The sequence below is a fragment of the Salvelinus fontinalis genome, chromosome 11 (genome assembly GCF_029448725.1).
Source record: "Salvelinus fontinalis isolate EN_2023a chromosome 11, ASM2944872v1, whole genome shotgun sequence".
Lineage (NCBI taxonomy): Eukaryota > Metazoa > Chordata > Actinopteri > Salmoniformes > Salmonidae > Salvelinus > Salvelinus fontinalis.
Genome location: NC_074675.1, coordinates 2,877,463 through 2,893,405, shown reverse-complemented (window position 1 = coordinate 2,893,405; position 15,943 = coordinate 2,877,463). Strand labels below are relative to the sequence as shown.

Sequence of the window (15,943 nt, the reverse complement as noted above, 5' to 3'; positions counted from 1 at the left end):
CAGTAGTGTCCTCCCATTCCACAGTTAGTCCATTAGACTGAGCAGTAGTGTCCCCATTCCACAGTTAGTCCATTAGTTTGACTGAGCAGTAGTGTCTTCCCCATTCCACAGTTAGTCCATTAGTGTGACTGAGCAGTAGTGTCTTCCCCATTCCACAGTTAGTCCATTAGTTAGACTGAGCAGTAGTGTCTTCCCATTCCACAGTTAGTCCATTAGTTGAGACCTGTATTGTTGTTGGAACTATCCCAGTAGACAGTATGAGAGAGGCAGTAGAAACTAGAAGGGTAAAAGGTCTCATTGTCCCCCAGAATAAACAGTCCTCTGGGTCGCTTTGGTTTCTCCATTATGTCTGGTGTTCCTCCCAACTGGCTCCCTAATGTAGTGCACTACACTTGACAAGGGCCCTTAGGGCTCTGCTCATAAGTCGCCTTCTCTATAGGGAATAGGGTTCCATTTGGGACACGGTCAGTATTTCTGGTTTCCTTCCCTCTGGACCGCTGGGCAGAGCAGGGTAAACACTGATCTAGATTAGGACACCGTTTCCAGTCCCTGGTTTTTGGAACTTTTTTTTATCCGTTTTGTTTTCTGTGGATTATCAGTTTTTGGGGCGGAAACAGCAACGGACAGGAAGACCCAACACGACCCAGGAAATGGATGGGAATTTAAAGAGGAGAGATTTATATGGATGTTAAATTATTCTCATTAATCAAAATGTTTAGAAAGGAATGGGCCCTTAACCAAGTCAGTAGTAGTAGTCTGTTGCTGGACTAGTTATGTGTCATTGTAGTGATGTCATAACCTAGTCAGTAGTAGTAGTAGTTGTAGTCTTACTGGACTAGTTATGTGTCATTGTAGTGATGTCATAACCTAGTCAGTAGTAGTAGTAGTAGTAGTAGTAGTAGTAGTACTCTGTTACTGGACTAGTTATGTGTCATTGTAGTGATGTCATAACCTAGTCAGTAGTAGTAGTAGTAGTCTGTTACTGGACTAGTTATGTGTCATTGTAGTGATGTCATAACCTAGTCAGTAGTAGTAGTAGTAGTAGTAGTAGTAGTAGTACTCTGTTACTGGACTAGTTATGTGTCATTGTAGTGATGTCATAACCTAGTCAGTAGTAGTAGTAGTAGTCTGTTACTGGACTAGTTATTTGTCATTGTAGTGATGTCATAACCTAGTCAGTAGTAGTAGTAGTAGTAGTAGTCTGTTACTGGACTAGTTATTTGTCATTGTAGTGATGTCATAACCTAGTCAGTAGTAGTAGTAGTAGTAGTCTGTTACAGGACTAGTTATTTGACATTGTAGTGATGTCATAACCTAGTCAGTAGTAGTAGTTTGTACAGGACTAGTTATGTGTCATTGTAGTGATGTCATAACCTAGTCAGTAGTAGTAGTCTGTACAGGACTAGTTATGTGTCATTGTAGTGATGTCATAACCTAGTCAGTAGTAGTAGTAGTCTGTTACTGGACTAGTTATTTGTCATTGTAGTGATGTCATAACCTAGTCAGTAGTAGTAGTAGTAGTAGTAGTAGTAGTCTGTTACTGGACTAGTTATTTGTCATTGTAGTGATGTCATAACCTAGTCAGTAGTAGTAGTAGTAGTAGTAGTCTGTTACTGGACTAGTTATTTGTCATTATAGTGATGTCATAACCTAGTCAGTAGTAGTAGTCTGTTCAGGACTAGCTATGTGTCGTTGTAGTGATGTCATAACCTAGTCAGTAGTCTGTACAGGACTTGTTATGTGTCATTGTAGTGATGCCATAACCTAGTCAGTAGTAGTAGTCTGTTACAGGACTAGTTATGTGTCGTTGTAGTGATGTCATAACCTAGTCAGTAGTAGTAGTCTGTACAGGACTAGCTATTTGTAGTGATGTCATAACCTAGTCAGTAGTAGTAGTCTGTACAGGACTAGTTATGTGTCATTGTAGTGATGTTATGACCTAGTCAGTAGTCTGTTCAGGACTAGTTATGTGTCGTTGTAGTGATGTCATAACCTAGTCAGTAGTCTGTACAGGACTAGTTATGTGTCATTGAAGTGATGTCATAACCTAGTCAGTAGTAGTAGTCTGTACAGGACTAGTTATGTGTCGTTGTAGTGATGTCATAACCTAGTCAGTAGTATGTACAGGACTAGTTATGTGTCATTGTAGTGACGTTATGACCTAGTCAGTAGTCTGTACAGGACTAGTTATGTGTCGTTGTAGTGATGTCATAACCTAGTCAGTAGTCTGTTACAGGACTAGTTATGTGTCGTTGTAGTGACGTCATAACCTAGTCAGTAGTCTCTACAGGACTAGTTATGTGTCGTTGTAGTGATGTCATAACCTAGTCAGTAGTCTGTACAGGACTAGTTGTGTCGTTGTAGTGATAACCTAGTCAGTAGTCTGTTACAGGACTAGTTATGTGTTGTTGTAGTGATGTCATAACCTAGTCTGTACAGGACTAGTTATGTGTCGTTGTAGTGACGTTATGACCTAGTCAGTAGTCTGTACAGGACTAGTTATGTGTCGTTGTAGTGACGTTATGACCTAGTCAGTAGTCTGTACAGGACTAGTTATGTGTCGTTGTAGTGAGGTCATAACCTAGTCAGTAGTCTGTACAGGACTAGTTATGTGTCGTTGTAGTGATGTCATAACCTAGTCTGTTCAGGACTAGTTATGTGTCGTTGTAGTGACGTTATGACCTAGTCAGTAGTCTGTTACAGGACTAGTTATGTGTCGTTGTAGTGATGTCATAACCTAGTCAGTAGTCTGTTCAGGACTAGCTATTTGAAGTGATGTCATAACCTAGTCAGTAGTAGTAGTCTGTACAGGACTAGTTATGTGTCTTTGTAGTGATGTCATAACCTAGTCAGTAGTCTGTTACAGGAGTAGTTATGTGTTGTTGTAGTGATGTCATAACCTAGTCAGTAGTCTGTACAGGACTAGTTATGTGTCGTTGTAGTGATGCCATAACCTAGTCAGTAGTATGTACAGGACTAGTTATGTGTCGTTGTAGTGATATCATAACCTAGTCAGTAGTCTTTACAGGACTAGTTATGTGTCATTGAAGTGATGTCATAACCTAGTCAGTAGTAGTAGTCTGTACAGGACTAGTTATGTGTCGTTGTAGTGATGTCATAACCTAGTCAGTAGTATGTACAGGACTAGTTGTGTCATTGTAGTGACGTTATGACCTAGTCAGTAGTCTGTACAGGACTAGTTATGTGTTGTTGTAGTGATGTCATAACCTAGTCTGTACAGGACTAGTTATGTGTCGTTGTAGTGATAACCTAGTCAGTAGTCTGTTACAGGACTAGTTATGTGTTGTTGTAGTGATGTCATAACCTAGTCTGTACAGGACTAGTTATGTGTCGTTGTAGTGACGTTATGACCTAGTCAGTAGTCTGTTACAGGACTAGTTATGTGTCGTTGTAGTGATGTCATAACCTAGTCAGTAGTCTGTACAGGACTAGTTATATGTTGTTGTAGTGATGTCATAACCTAGTCAGTAGTCTGTACAGGACTAGTTATGTGTCGTTGTAGTGATGTCATAACCTAGTCAGTAGTCTGTACAGGACTAGTTATGTGTCGTTGTAGTGATGTCATAACCTAGTCAGTAGTCTGTACAGGACTAGTTATGTGTCGTTGTAGTGATGTCATAACCTAGTCAGTAGTAGTAGTCTGTTACAGGACTAGTTATGTGTCTTTGTAGTGATGTCATAACCTAGTCAGTAGTCTGTTACAGGACTAGTTATGTGTCGTTGTAGTGATGTCATAACCTAGTCAGTAGTCTGTACAGGACTAGTTATGTGTCATTGTAGTGATGTCATAACCTAGTCAGTAGTCTGTTACAGGACTAGTTATGTGTTGTTGTAGTGATGTCATAACCTAGTCAGTAGTCTGTTACAGGACTAGTTATGTGTTGTTGTAGTGATGTCATAACCTAGTCTGTACAGGACTAGTTATGTGTCGTTGTAGTGATAACCTAGTCAGTAGTCTGTTACAGGACTAGTTATGTGTTGTTGTAGTGATGTCATAACCTAGTCTGTACAGGACTAGTTATGTGTCGTTGTAGTGACGTTATGACCTAGTCAGTAGTCTGTTACAGGACTAGTTATGTGTCGTTGTAGTGATGTCATAACCTAGTCAGTAGTCTGTACAGGACTAGTTATATGTTGTTGTAGTGATGTCATAACCTAGTCAGTAGTCTGTACAGGACTAGTTATGTGTCGTTGTAGTGATGTCATAACCTAGTCAGTAGTCTGTACAGGACTAGTTATGTGTCGTTGTAGTGATGTCATAACCTAGTCAGTAGTCTGTACAGGACTAGTTATGTGTCGTTGTAGTGATGTCATAACCTAGTCAGTAGTCTGTACAGGACTAGTTATGTGTCGTTGTAGTGATGTCATAACCTAGTCAGTAGTCTGTTACAGGACTAGTTATGTGTCATTGTAGTGATGTCATAACCTAGTCAGTAGTCTGTTACAGGACTAGTTATGTGTCGTTGTAGTGATGTCATAACCTAGTCAGTAGTCTGTACAGGACTAGTTATGTGTCGTTGTAGTGATGTCATAACCTAGTCAGTAGTCTGTACAGGACTAGTTATGTGTCATTGTAGTGATGTCATAACCTAGTCAGTAGTCTGTACAGGACTAGTTATGTGTTGTTGTAGTGATGTCATAACCTAGTCAGTAGTCTGTACAGGACTAGTTATGTGTCTTGTAGTGATGTCATAACCTAGTCAGTAGTCTGTACAGGACTAGTTATGTGTCGTTGTAGTGATGTCATAACCTAGTCAGTAGTCTGTACAGGACTAGTTATGTGTCGTTGTAGTGATGTCATAACCTAGTCAGTAGTCTGTACAGGACTAGTTATGTGTCGTTGTAGTGATGTCATAACCTAGTCAGTAGTCTGTACAGGACTAGTTATGTGTCGTTGTAGTGATGTCATAACCTAGTCAGTAGTCTGTACAGGACTAGTTATGTGTCGTTGTAGTGATGTCATAACCTAGTCAGTAGTCTGTACAGGACTAGTTATGTGTCGTTGTAGTGATGTCATAACCTAGTCAGTAGTCTGTACAGGACTAGTTATGTGTTGTTGTAGTGATGTCATAACCTAGTCAGTAGTCTGTACAGGACTAGTTATGTGTCGTTGTAGTGATGTTATGACCTAGTCAGTAATAATAACAGAGCAACATAACATTGTCATCAACCTCCTCAGTGTGCTACAGAGCAACACTAACATTTACTGTCTACTTGTTGGTTCAACGTGGTTGTTTAATTAACGTTTAGTGCTATCCGGGATCCTTGGGATGTCCGTATCCTAAATCCTAACCCATTGCCCTATACAATCCATTACCTTTTCAATACATTTAGTTGATTCCCTACTAAGTTCAATCGATTTCCGTTTGACCCCGTCCGCATTCTCCACATGACAGATTTTATAGAGCCCTGCCCACTTAGGGACGTCCCGAGGATCCCATCAACCACAGAGTCTACAGAGTGGGCCTAACACTGGAACTGCAACATGGCCCGTTTTGCTGTAACAATGCGACCCTCTATTTGTCTCCTCAGAGCTGCAGAAGGAGGAAGATGAGGAACAGGGTTGTCATGGGTACCGTCCGGATCGCCCTCCAGCCCCGCGTAGAGCCAGCTTCAGCCAGGACACCTCTCACCCCTACTACGATGTGGCTCGACACGGGATCCTACAGGTCACAGGTGAGTTATTAGACCTGCCCCCCCCCACCACCTAGGGCTGTGCCCTCTGTCTGTGGGCTACACTAGTTCATTTAGCAGGTCCTGATCTGGCTGTGGGCGACACTAGTTCATTTAGCAGGTCCTGATCTGGCTGTGGGCTACACTAGTTCATTTAGCAGGTCCTGATCTGGCTGTGGGCTACACTAGTTCATTTAGCAGGTCCTGATCTGGCTGTGGGCTACACTAGTTCATTTAGCAGGTCCTGATCTGGCTGTGGGCTACACTAGTTCATTAAGCAGGTCCTGATCTGGCTGTGGGCTACACTAGTTCATTTAGCAGGTCCTGATCTGGCTGTGGGCTACACTAGTTCATTTAGCAGGTCCTGATCTGGCTGTGGGCTACACTAGTTCATTTAGCAGGTCCTGATCTGGCTGTGGGCTACACTAGTTCATTTAGCAGGTCCTGATCTGGCTGTGGGCTACACTAGTTCATTAAGCAGGTCCTGATCTGGCTGTGGGCTACACTAGTTCATTTAGCAGGTCCTGATCTGGCTGTGGGCTACACTAGTTCATTTAGCAGGTCCTGATCTGGCTGTGGGCTACACTAGTTCATTTAGCAGGTCCTGATCTGGCTGTGGGCTACACTAGTTCATTTAGCAGGTCCTGATCTGGCTGTGGGCTACACTAGTTCATTTAGCAGGTCCTGATCTGGCTGTGGGCTACACTAGTTCATTTAGCAGGTCCTGATCTGGCTGTGCCATGTGGCTGTGGGCTACACTAGTTCATTAAGCAGGTCCTGATCTGGCTGTGGGCTACACTAGTTCATTTAGCAGGTCCTGATCTGGCTGTGCCATGTGGCTGTGGGCTACACTAGTTCATTAAGCAGGTCCTGATCTGGCTGTGGGCTACACTAGTTCATTTAGCAGGTCCTGATCTAGCTGTGGGCTACACTAGTTCATTTAGCAGGTCCTGATCTGGCTGTGGGCTACACTAGTTCATTTAGCAGGTCCTGATCTGGCTGTGGGCTACACTAGTTCATTAAGCAGGTCCTGATGTGGCTGTGGGCTACACTAGTTCATTTAGCAGGTCCTGATCTGGCTGTGGGCTACACTAGTTCATTTAGCAGGTCCTGATGTGGCTGTGGGCGACACTAGTTCATTAAGCAGGTCCTGATCTGGCTGTGGGCTACACTAGTTCATTTAGCAGGTCCTGATCTGGCTGTGGGCTACACTAGTTTATTTAGCAGGTCCTGATCTGGCTGTGGGCTACACTAGTTCATTTAGCAGGTCCTGATGTGGCTGTGGGCGACACTAGTTCATTAAGCAGGTCCTGATCTGGCTGTGGGCTACACTAGTTCATTTAGCAGGTCCTGATCTGGCTGTGGGCTACACTAGTTCATTTAGCAGGTCCTGATCTGGCTGTGGGCTACACTAGTTCATTTAGCAGGTCCTGATCTGGCTGTGGGCTACACTAGTTCATTTAGCAGGTCCTGATCTGGCTGTGGGCTACACTAGTTCATTAAGCAGGTCCTGATGTGGCTGTGGGCTACACTAGTTCATTTAGCAGGTCCTGATCTGGCTGTGGGCTACACTAGTTCATTTAGCAGGTCCTGATCTGGCTGTGGGCTACACTAGTTCATTTAGCAGGTCCTGATGTGGCTGTGGGCGACACTAGTTCATTAAGCAGGTCCTGATCTGGCTGTGGGCTACACTAGTTCATTTAGCAGGTCCTGATCTGGCTGTGGGCTACACTAGTTCATTTAGCAGGTCCTGATCTGGCTGTGGGCTACACTAGTTCATTTAGCAGGTCCTGATCTGGCTGTGGGCTACACTAGTTCATTTAGCAGGTCCTGATCTGGCTGTGGGCTACACTAGTTCATTTAGCAGGTCCTGATCTGGCTGTGGGCTACACTAGTTCATTTAGCAGGTCCTGATCTGGCTGTGGGCTACACTAGTTCATTTAGCAGGTCCTGATCTGGCTGTGGGCTACACTAGTTCATTTAGCAGGTCCTGATCTGGCTGTGGGCTACACTAGTTCATTTAGCAGGTCCTGATCTGGCTGTGGGCTACACTAGTTCATTAAGCAGGTCCTGATCTGGCTGTGGGCTACACTAGTTCATTTAGCAGGTCCTGATCTGGCTGTGGGCTACACTAGTTCATTTAGCAGGTCCTGATCTGGCTGTGGGCTACACTAGTTCATTAAGCAGGTCCTGATCTGGCTGTGGGCTACACTAGTTCATTTAGCAGGTCCTGATCTGGCTGTGGGCTACACTAGTTCATTTAGCAGGTCCTGATCTGGCTGTGGGCTACACTAGTTCATTTAGCAGGTCCTGATCTGGCTGTGGGCTACACTAGTTCATTTAGCAGGTCCTGATCTGGCTGTGGGCTACACTAGTTCATTTAGCAGGTCCTGATCTGGCTGTGGGCTACACTAGTTCATTAAGCAGGTCCTGATCTGGCTGTGGGCTACACTAGTTCATTTAACAGGTCCTGATCTGGCTGTGGGCTACACTAGTTCATTAAGCAGGTCCTGATCTGGCTGTGGGCTACACTAGTTCATTTAGCAGGTCCTGATCTGGCTGTGGGCTACACTAGTTCATTTAGCAGGTCCTGATCTGGCTGTGGGCGACACTAGTTCATTTAGCAGGTCCTGATCTGGCTGTGGGCTACACTAGTTCATTTAGCAGGTCCTGATCTGGCTGTGGGCTACACTAGTTCATTTAGCAGGTCCTGATCTGGCTGTGGGCTACACTAGTTCATTTAGCAGGTCCTGATGTGGCTGTGGGCGACACTAGTTCATTAAGCAGGTCCTGATCTGGCTGTGGGCTACACTAGTTCATTTAGCAGGTCCTGATCTGGCTGTGGGCTACACTAGTTCATTTAGCAGGTCCTGATCTGGCTGTGGGCTACACTAGTTCATTTAGCAGGTCCTGATCTGGCTGTGGGCTACACTAGTTCATTTAGCAGGTCCTGATCTGGCTGTGGGCTACACTAGTTCATTTAGCAGGTCCTGATCTGGCTGTGGGCTACACTAGTTCATTTAGCAGGTCCTGATCTGGCTGTGGGCTACACTAGTTCATTTAGCAGGTCCTGATCTGGCTGTGGGCTACACTAGTTCATTTAGCAGGTCCTGATCTGGCTGTGGGCTACACTAGTTCATTTAGCAGGTCCTGATCTGGCTGTGGGCTACACTAGTTCATTTAGCAGGTCCTGATGTGGCTGTGGGCGACACTAGTTCATTAAGCAGGTCCTGATCTGGCTGTGGGCTACACTAGTTCATTTAGCAGGTCCTGATCTGGCTGTGGGCTACACTAGTTCATTTAGCAGGTCCTGATCTGGCTGTGGGCTACACTAGTTCATTTAGCAGGTCCTGATCTGGCTGTGGGCTACACTAGTTCATTTAGCAGGTCCTGATCTGGCTGTGGGCTACACTAGTTCATTTAGCAGGTCCTGATCTGGCTGTGGGCTACACTAGTTCATTTAGCAGGTCCTGATCTGGCTGTGGGCTACACTAGTTCATTTAGCAGGTCCTGATCTGGCTGTGGGCTACACTAGTTCATTTAGCAGGTCCTGATCTGGCTGTGGGCTACACTAGTTCATTTAGCAGGTCCTGATCTGGCTGTGGGCTACACTAGTTCATTAAGCAGGTCCTGATCTGGCTGTGGGCTACACTAGTTCATTTAGCAGGTCCTGATCTGGCTGTGGGCTACACTAGTTCATTTAGCAGGTCCTGATCTGGCTGTGGGCTACACTAGTTCATTAAGCAGGTCCTGATCTGGCTGTGGGCTACACTAGTTCATTTAGCAGGTCCTGATCTGGCTGTGGGCTACACTAGTTCATTTAGCAGGTCCTGATCTGGCTGTGGGCTACACTAGTTCATTTAGCAGGTCCTGATCTGGCTGTGGGCTACACTAGTTCATTTAGCAGGTCCTGATCTGGCTGTGGGCTACACTAGTTCATTTAGCAGGTCCTGATCTGGCTGTGGGCTACACTAGTTCATTAAGCAGGTCCTGATCTGGCTGTGGGCTACACTAGTTCATTTAGCAGGTCCTGATCTGGCTGTGGGCTACACTAGTTCATTAAGCAGGTCCTGATCTGGCTGTGGGCTACACTAGTTCATTAAGCAGGTCCTGATCTGGCTGTGGGCGACACTAGTTCATTTAGCAGGTCCTGATCTGGCTGTGGGCGACACTAGTTCATTTAGCAGGTCCTGATCTGGCTGTGGGCTACACTAGTTCATTTAGCAGGTCCTGATCTGGCTGTGGGCTACACTAGTTCATTTAGCAGGTCCTGATCTGGCTGTGGGCTACACTAGTTCATTTAGCAGGTCCTGATCTGGCTGTGGGCGACACTAGTTCATTTAGCAGGTCCTGATCTGGCTGTGGGCTACACTAGTTCATTTAGCAGACGAGATTTGCTTAGAATTACCGTGGCATTATTTTATAGTATGAAGAATATAATTGATAATAGCTGATAAGAAATGTAAATCGGGGATGCTGCAAATTCCGAGGTGCATATTGAAGATATTGGAAGAACTGTCCACATTTACTGTTCATCAGACAACAGGATGAGTCGGCTTAACGAACAGCAAAAACACTAGCCTGTCAATCTAGTGTCCGCCATCGTGCAAACGTTGACCTAGAGTGCATTTGGAAAGGATTCAGACCCCTTTTTCCACATTTTGTTACGTTACAGCCTTATTCTAAAATTGAATCCCCCTCATCAATCTACACACAATACCCCATAATAACGTCCCAATACCCCATAATGACGTCCCAATACCCCATAATGACGTCCCAATACCCCATAATGACGTCCCAATACCCCATAATGACGTCCCAATACCCCATAATGACGTCCCAATACCCCATAATGACGTGACGTCCCAATACCCCATAATGACGTCCCAATACCCCATAATGACGTGACGTCCCAATACCCCATAATGACGTCCCAATACCCCATAATGACGTCCCAATACCCCATAATGACGTCCCAATACCCCATAATGACGTCCCAATACCCCATAATGACGTCCCAATACCCCATAATGACGTCCCAGTACCCCATAATGACGTCCCAATACCCCATAATGACGTCCCAATACCCAATAATGACGTCCCAATACCCCATAATGACGTCCCAATAATGACGTCCCAATACCCCATAATGACGTCCCAATACCCCATAATGACGTCCCAATACCCCATAATGACGTCCCAATACCCCATAATGACGTCCCAATAATGACGTCCCAATACCCCATAATGACGTCCCAATACCCCATAATGACGTCCCAATACCCCATAATGACGTCCCAATACCCCATAATGACGTCCCAATACCCCATAATGACGTCCCAATACCCCATAATGACGTCCCAATACCCCATAATGACGTCCCAATACCCCATAATGACGTCCCAATACCCCATAATGACGTCCCAATACCCCATAATGACGTCCCAATACCCCATAATGACGTCCCAATACCCCATAATGACGTCCCAATACCCCATAATGACGTCCCAATACCCCATAATGACGTCCCAATACCCCATAATGACGTCCCAATACCCCATAATGACGTCCCAATACCCCATAATGACGTCCCAATACCCCATAATGACGTCCCAATACCCCATAATGACGTCCCAATACCCCATAATGACGTCCCAATACCCCATAATGACGTCCCAATACCCCATAATGACGTCACAAAATGTCTGCAAAAAAACTGAAATTACTCTCCTGTTCTCTCCTCCTGTTCTCTCCTCCTGTTTCTCCTCTCTGTTCTCTCCTCCTGTTCTCTCCTCCTGTTCTCTCCTCCTGTTCTCTCCTCTCTGTTCTCTCCTCCTGTTTCTCCTCCTGTTCTCTCCTCCTGTTCTCTCCTCCTGTTCTCTCTCCTGTTCTCTCTCCTGTTCTCTCTGTTCTCTCCTCCTGTTCTCTCTCCTGTTCTTTCTGTTCTCTCCTCCTGTTCTCTCTCCTGTTCTTTCTGTTCTCTCCTCCTGTTCTCTCCTCCTGTTCTCTCTCCTGTTCTCTCTGTTCTCTCCTCCTGTTCTCTCTCCTGTTCTTTCTGTTCTCTCCTCTCTGTTCTCTCTGTTCTCTCCTCTCTGTTCTCTCTGTTCTCTCCTCTCTGTTCTCTCTGTTCTCTCCTCCTGTTTTCTCCTCTCTGTTCTCTCCTCCTGTTTCTCCTCTCTGTTCTCTCCTCCTGTTCTCTCCTCCTGTTCTCTCCTCCTGTTCTCTCCTCCTGTTCTCTCTCCTGTTCTCTCTCCTGTTCTCTCTCCTGTTCTCTCTCCTGTTCTCTCTCCTGTTCTCTCTCCTGTTCTCTCTGTTCTCTCCTCCTGTTCTCTCTGTTCTCTCCTCTCTGTTCTCTCTGTTCTCTCCTCTCTGTTCTCTCTGTTCTCTCCTCCTGTTCTCTCCTCCTGTTCTCTCCTCTCTGTTCTCTCCTCCTGTTTCTCCTCTCTGTTCTCTCCTCCTGTTCTCTCCTCCTGTTCTCTCCTCCTGTTCTCTCTCCTGTTCTCTCTGTTCTCTCCTCCTGTTCTCTCTCCTGTTCTTTCTGTTCTCTCCTCTCTGTTCTCTCTGTTCTCTCCTCTCTGTTCTCTCTGTTCTCTCCTCTCTGTTCTCTCCGTTCTCTCCTCTCTGTTCTCTCTGTTCTCTCCTCTCTGTTCTCTCCTCTCTGTTCTCTCCTCCTGTTTCTCCTCTCTGTTCTCTCCTCCTGTTCTCTCCTCCTGTTCTCTCTCCTGTTCTCTCTGTTCTCTCCTCACTGTTCTCTCTCTGTTCTCTCTGTTCTCTCTGTTCTCTCCTCCTGTTTCTCCTCTCTGTTCTCTCTGTTCTCTCTGTTCTCTCCTCCTGTTTCTCCTCTCTGTTCTCTCTATTCTCTCCTCCTGTTCTCTCCTTCTGTTCTCTCCTCCTGTTCTCTCTCCTGTTCTCTCTGTTCTCTCCTCCTGTTCTCTCCTCCTGTTCTCTCTGTTCTCTCTGTTCTCTCCTCTCTGTTCTCTCTGTTCTCTCCTCCTGTTCTCTCCTCTCTGTTCTCTCCTCTCTGTTCTCTCCTCCTGTTCTCTCCTCCTGTTCTCTCCTCCTGTTCTCTCCTCCTGTTCTCTCCTCCTGTTCTCTCCTCCTGTTCTCTCTCCTGTTCTCTCTCCTGTTCTCTCTGTTATCTCCTCTCTGTTCTCTCTGTTCTCTCTGTTCTCTCCTCCTGTTCTCTCCTCCTGTTCTCTCTCCTGTTCTCTCTGTTCTCTCCTCTCTGTTCTCTCTGTTCTCTCCTCCTGTTCTCTCTCCTGTTCTCTCTGTTCTCTCCTCCTGTTTCTCCTCTCTGTTCTCTCTGTTCTCTCCTCTCTGTTCTCTCTGTTCTCTCCTCCTGTTCTTTCTGTTCTCTCCTCTCTGTTCTCTCCTCTCTGTTCTCTCCTCTCTGTTCTCTCCTCTCTGTTCTCTCCTCCTGTTCTCTCTGTTCTCTCCTCCTGTTCTCTCCTCCTGTTCTCTCCCCCTGTTCTCTCCTCCTGTTCTCTCCTCCTGTTCTCTCCTCCTGTTCTGTCTGTTCTCTCCTCCTGTTCTCTCCTCCTGTTCTCTCCTCCTGTTCTCTCTCCTGTTCTCTCTGTTCTCTCCTCCTGTTTTCTCCTCTCTGTTCTCTCCTCCTGTTCTCTCCTCCTGTTCTCTCCTCCTGTTCTCTCCTCCTGTTCTCTCTCATGTTCTCTCCTCCTGTTCTCTCTCATGTTCTCTCCTCCTGTTCTCTCTCATGTTCTCTCCTCCTGTTCTCTCCTCCTGTTCTCTCCTCCTGTTCTCTCCTCCTGTTCTCTCTGTTCTCTCTCCTGTTCTCTCTGTTCTCTCCTCCTGTTCTCTCTGTTCTCTCCTCCTGTTCTCTCCTCCTGTTCTCTCCTCTCTGTTCTCTCCTCCTGTTCTCTCCTCTCTGTTCTCTCCTCCTGTTCTCTCCTCCTGTTCTCTCCTCCTGTTCTCTCCTCCTGTTCTCTCCTCCTGTTCTCTCCTCCTGTTCTCTCCTCCTGTTCTCTCCTCCTGTTCTCTCCTCCTGTTCTCTCCTCCTGTTCTCTCCTCCTGTTCTCTCCTCCTGTTCTCTCCTCCTGTTCTCTCTCCTGTTCTCTCCTCCTGTTCTCTCTCCTGTTCTCTCTCCTGTTCTCTCTCCTGTTCTCTCTCCTGTTCTCTCCTCCTGTTCTCTCCTCCTGTTCTCTCCTCCTGTTCTCTCCTCATGTTCTCTCCTCATGTTCTCTCCTCCTGTTCTCTCCTCCTGTTCTCTCTGTTCTCTCTCCTGTTCTCTCTGTTCTCTCCTCCTGTTCTCTCCTCCTGTTCTCTCTCCTTTTCTCTCTGTTCTCTCCTCCTGTTCTCTCCTCTCTGTTCTCTCTGTTCTCTCCTCCTGTTCTCTCCTCCTGTTCTCTCCTCCTGTTCTCTCCTCCTGTTCTCTCCTCCTGTTCTCTCCTCCTGTTCTCTCCTCCTGTTCTCTCTCCTGTTCTCTCTCCTGTTCTCTCTGTTCTCTCCTCTCTGTTCTCTCTGTTCTCTCCTCCTGTTCTCTCCTCCTTTTCTCTCTCCTGTTCTCTCTCCTTTTCTCTCTCCTTTTCTCTCTCCTGTTCTCTCTCCTGTTCTCTCTGTTCTCTCCTCCTGTTCTCTCCTCTCTGTTCTCTCTGTTCTATCCTCCTGTTCTCTCCTCTCTGTTCTCTCTGTTCTCTCCTCCTGTTCTCTCCTCTCTGTTCTCTCTGTTCTCTCTGTTCTCTCCTCTCTGTTCTCTCCTCTCTGTTCTCTCCTCTCTGTTCTCTCCTCTCTGTTCTCTCCTCTCTGTTCTCTCCTCTCTGTTCTCTCCTCCTGTTCTCTCCTCCTGTTCTCTCCTCCTGTTCTCTCCTCCTGTTCTCTCCTCCTGTTCTCTCTGTTCTCTCCTCCTGTTCTCTCTGTTCTCTCCTCCTGTTCTCTCTGTTCTCTCCTCCTGTTCTCTCTCCTTTTCTCTCTGTTCTCTCCTCCTGTTCTCTCCTCTCTGTTCTCTCTGTTCTCTCCTCCTGTTCTCTCCTCCTGTTCTCTCCTCCTGTTCTCTCCTCCTGTTCTCTCCTCCTGTTCTCTCCTCCTGTTCTCTCCTCCTGTTCTCTCCTCCTGTTCTCTCTGTTCTCTCCTCTCTGTTCTCTCTGTTCTCTCCTCCTGTTCTCTCCTCCTTTTCTCTCTCCTGTTCTCTCTCCTTTTCTCTCTCCTGTTCTCTCTCCTGTTCTCTCTGTTCTCTCCTCCTGTTCTCTCCTCTCTGTTCTCTCTGTTCTCTCCTCCTGTTCTCTCCTCTCTGTTCTCTCTGTTCTCTCCTCCTGTTCTCTCCTCTCTGTTCTCTCTGTTCTCTCTGTTCTCTCTGTTCTCTCTGTTCTCTCCTCTCTGTTCTCTCCTCTCTGTTCTCTCCTCTCTGTTCTCTCCTCTCTGTTTTCTCCTCTCTGTTTTCTCCTCTCTGTTTTCTCCTCGTGTTCTCTCCTCTCTGTTCTCTCCTCTCTGTTCTCTCCTCTCTGTTTTCTCCTCTCTGTTTTCTCCTCTCTGTTTTCTCCTCTCTGTTTTCTCCTCTCTGTTTTCTCCTCTCTGTTTTCTCCTCTCTGTTTTCTCCTCGTGTTCTCTCCTCTCTGTTCTCTCCTCTCTGTTCTCTCTGTTCTCTCTGTTCTCTCTGTTTTCTCCTCTCTGTTCTCTCCTCGTGTTCTCTCTGTTCTCTCTGTTCTCTCCTCTCTGTTCTCTCTGTTCTCTCTGTTCTCTCCTCTCTGTTCTCTCCTCTCTGTTCTCTCCAGGTGATGATAACTATGGCAGGAAGCTAGTTGTCTTCAGTAGCTGCTTGATGCCCCCCTCCCATCAGCTCAACCACCACCACCTACTGCAGTGAGTCAGGACACCGTCATATGATATGTGATGTTAATGTACACGACCCTTTGTAGTCCATATCTCCCTCTATGGTCTGTTCTGCTATATGTAGTCTATATCTCCCTCTATGGTCTGTTCTGCTGTATGTAGTCTATATCTCCCTCTATGGTCTGTTCTGCTGTATGTAGTCTATATCTCCCTCTATGGTCTGTTCTGCTGTATGTAGTCCATATCTCCCTCTGTAGGACATCCTCTATGGTCTGTTCTGCTATATGTAGTCCACATCTCCCTCTATGGTCTGTTCTGCTGTATGTAGTCCATATCTCCCTCTATGGTCTGTTCTGCTATATGTAGTCCATATCTCCCTCTATGGTCTGTTCTGCTATATGTAGTCCATATCTCCCTCTATGGTCTGTTCTGCTGTATGTAGTCTATATCTCCCTCTGTAGGACGT

The 15,943-nt window shown here is 46.2% G+C and overlaps 2 protein-coding genes across 5 annotated transcripts in view; one reads left to right on the top strand and one right to left on the bottom strand.

Annotated features, from left to right (window-relative positions):
- Nucleotides 1-15,943, bottom strand: part of LOC129864883 (PHD finger protein 21A-like) — a 458,909-nt gene that overhangs the window by 266,576 nt on the left and 176,390 nt on the right. The window lies entirely within an intron of this gene.
- The window catches only part of LOC129864884 (rho GTPase-activating protein 8-like), an 84,967-nt gene that overhangs the window by 23,063 nt on the left and 45,961 nt on the right, over nt 1-15,943 (top strand). The window contains exons 3-4 of the mRNA XM_055937186.1: nt 5,554-5,697; nt 15,420-15,507. Coding sequence (XP_055793161.1) covers nt 5,554-5,697; nt 15,420-15,507 — 232 coding nt within the window. The remainder of the gene's footprint in view (nt 1-5,553; nt 5,698-15,419; nt 15,508-15,943) is intronic.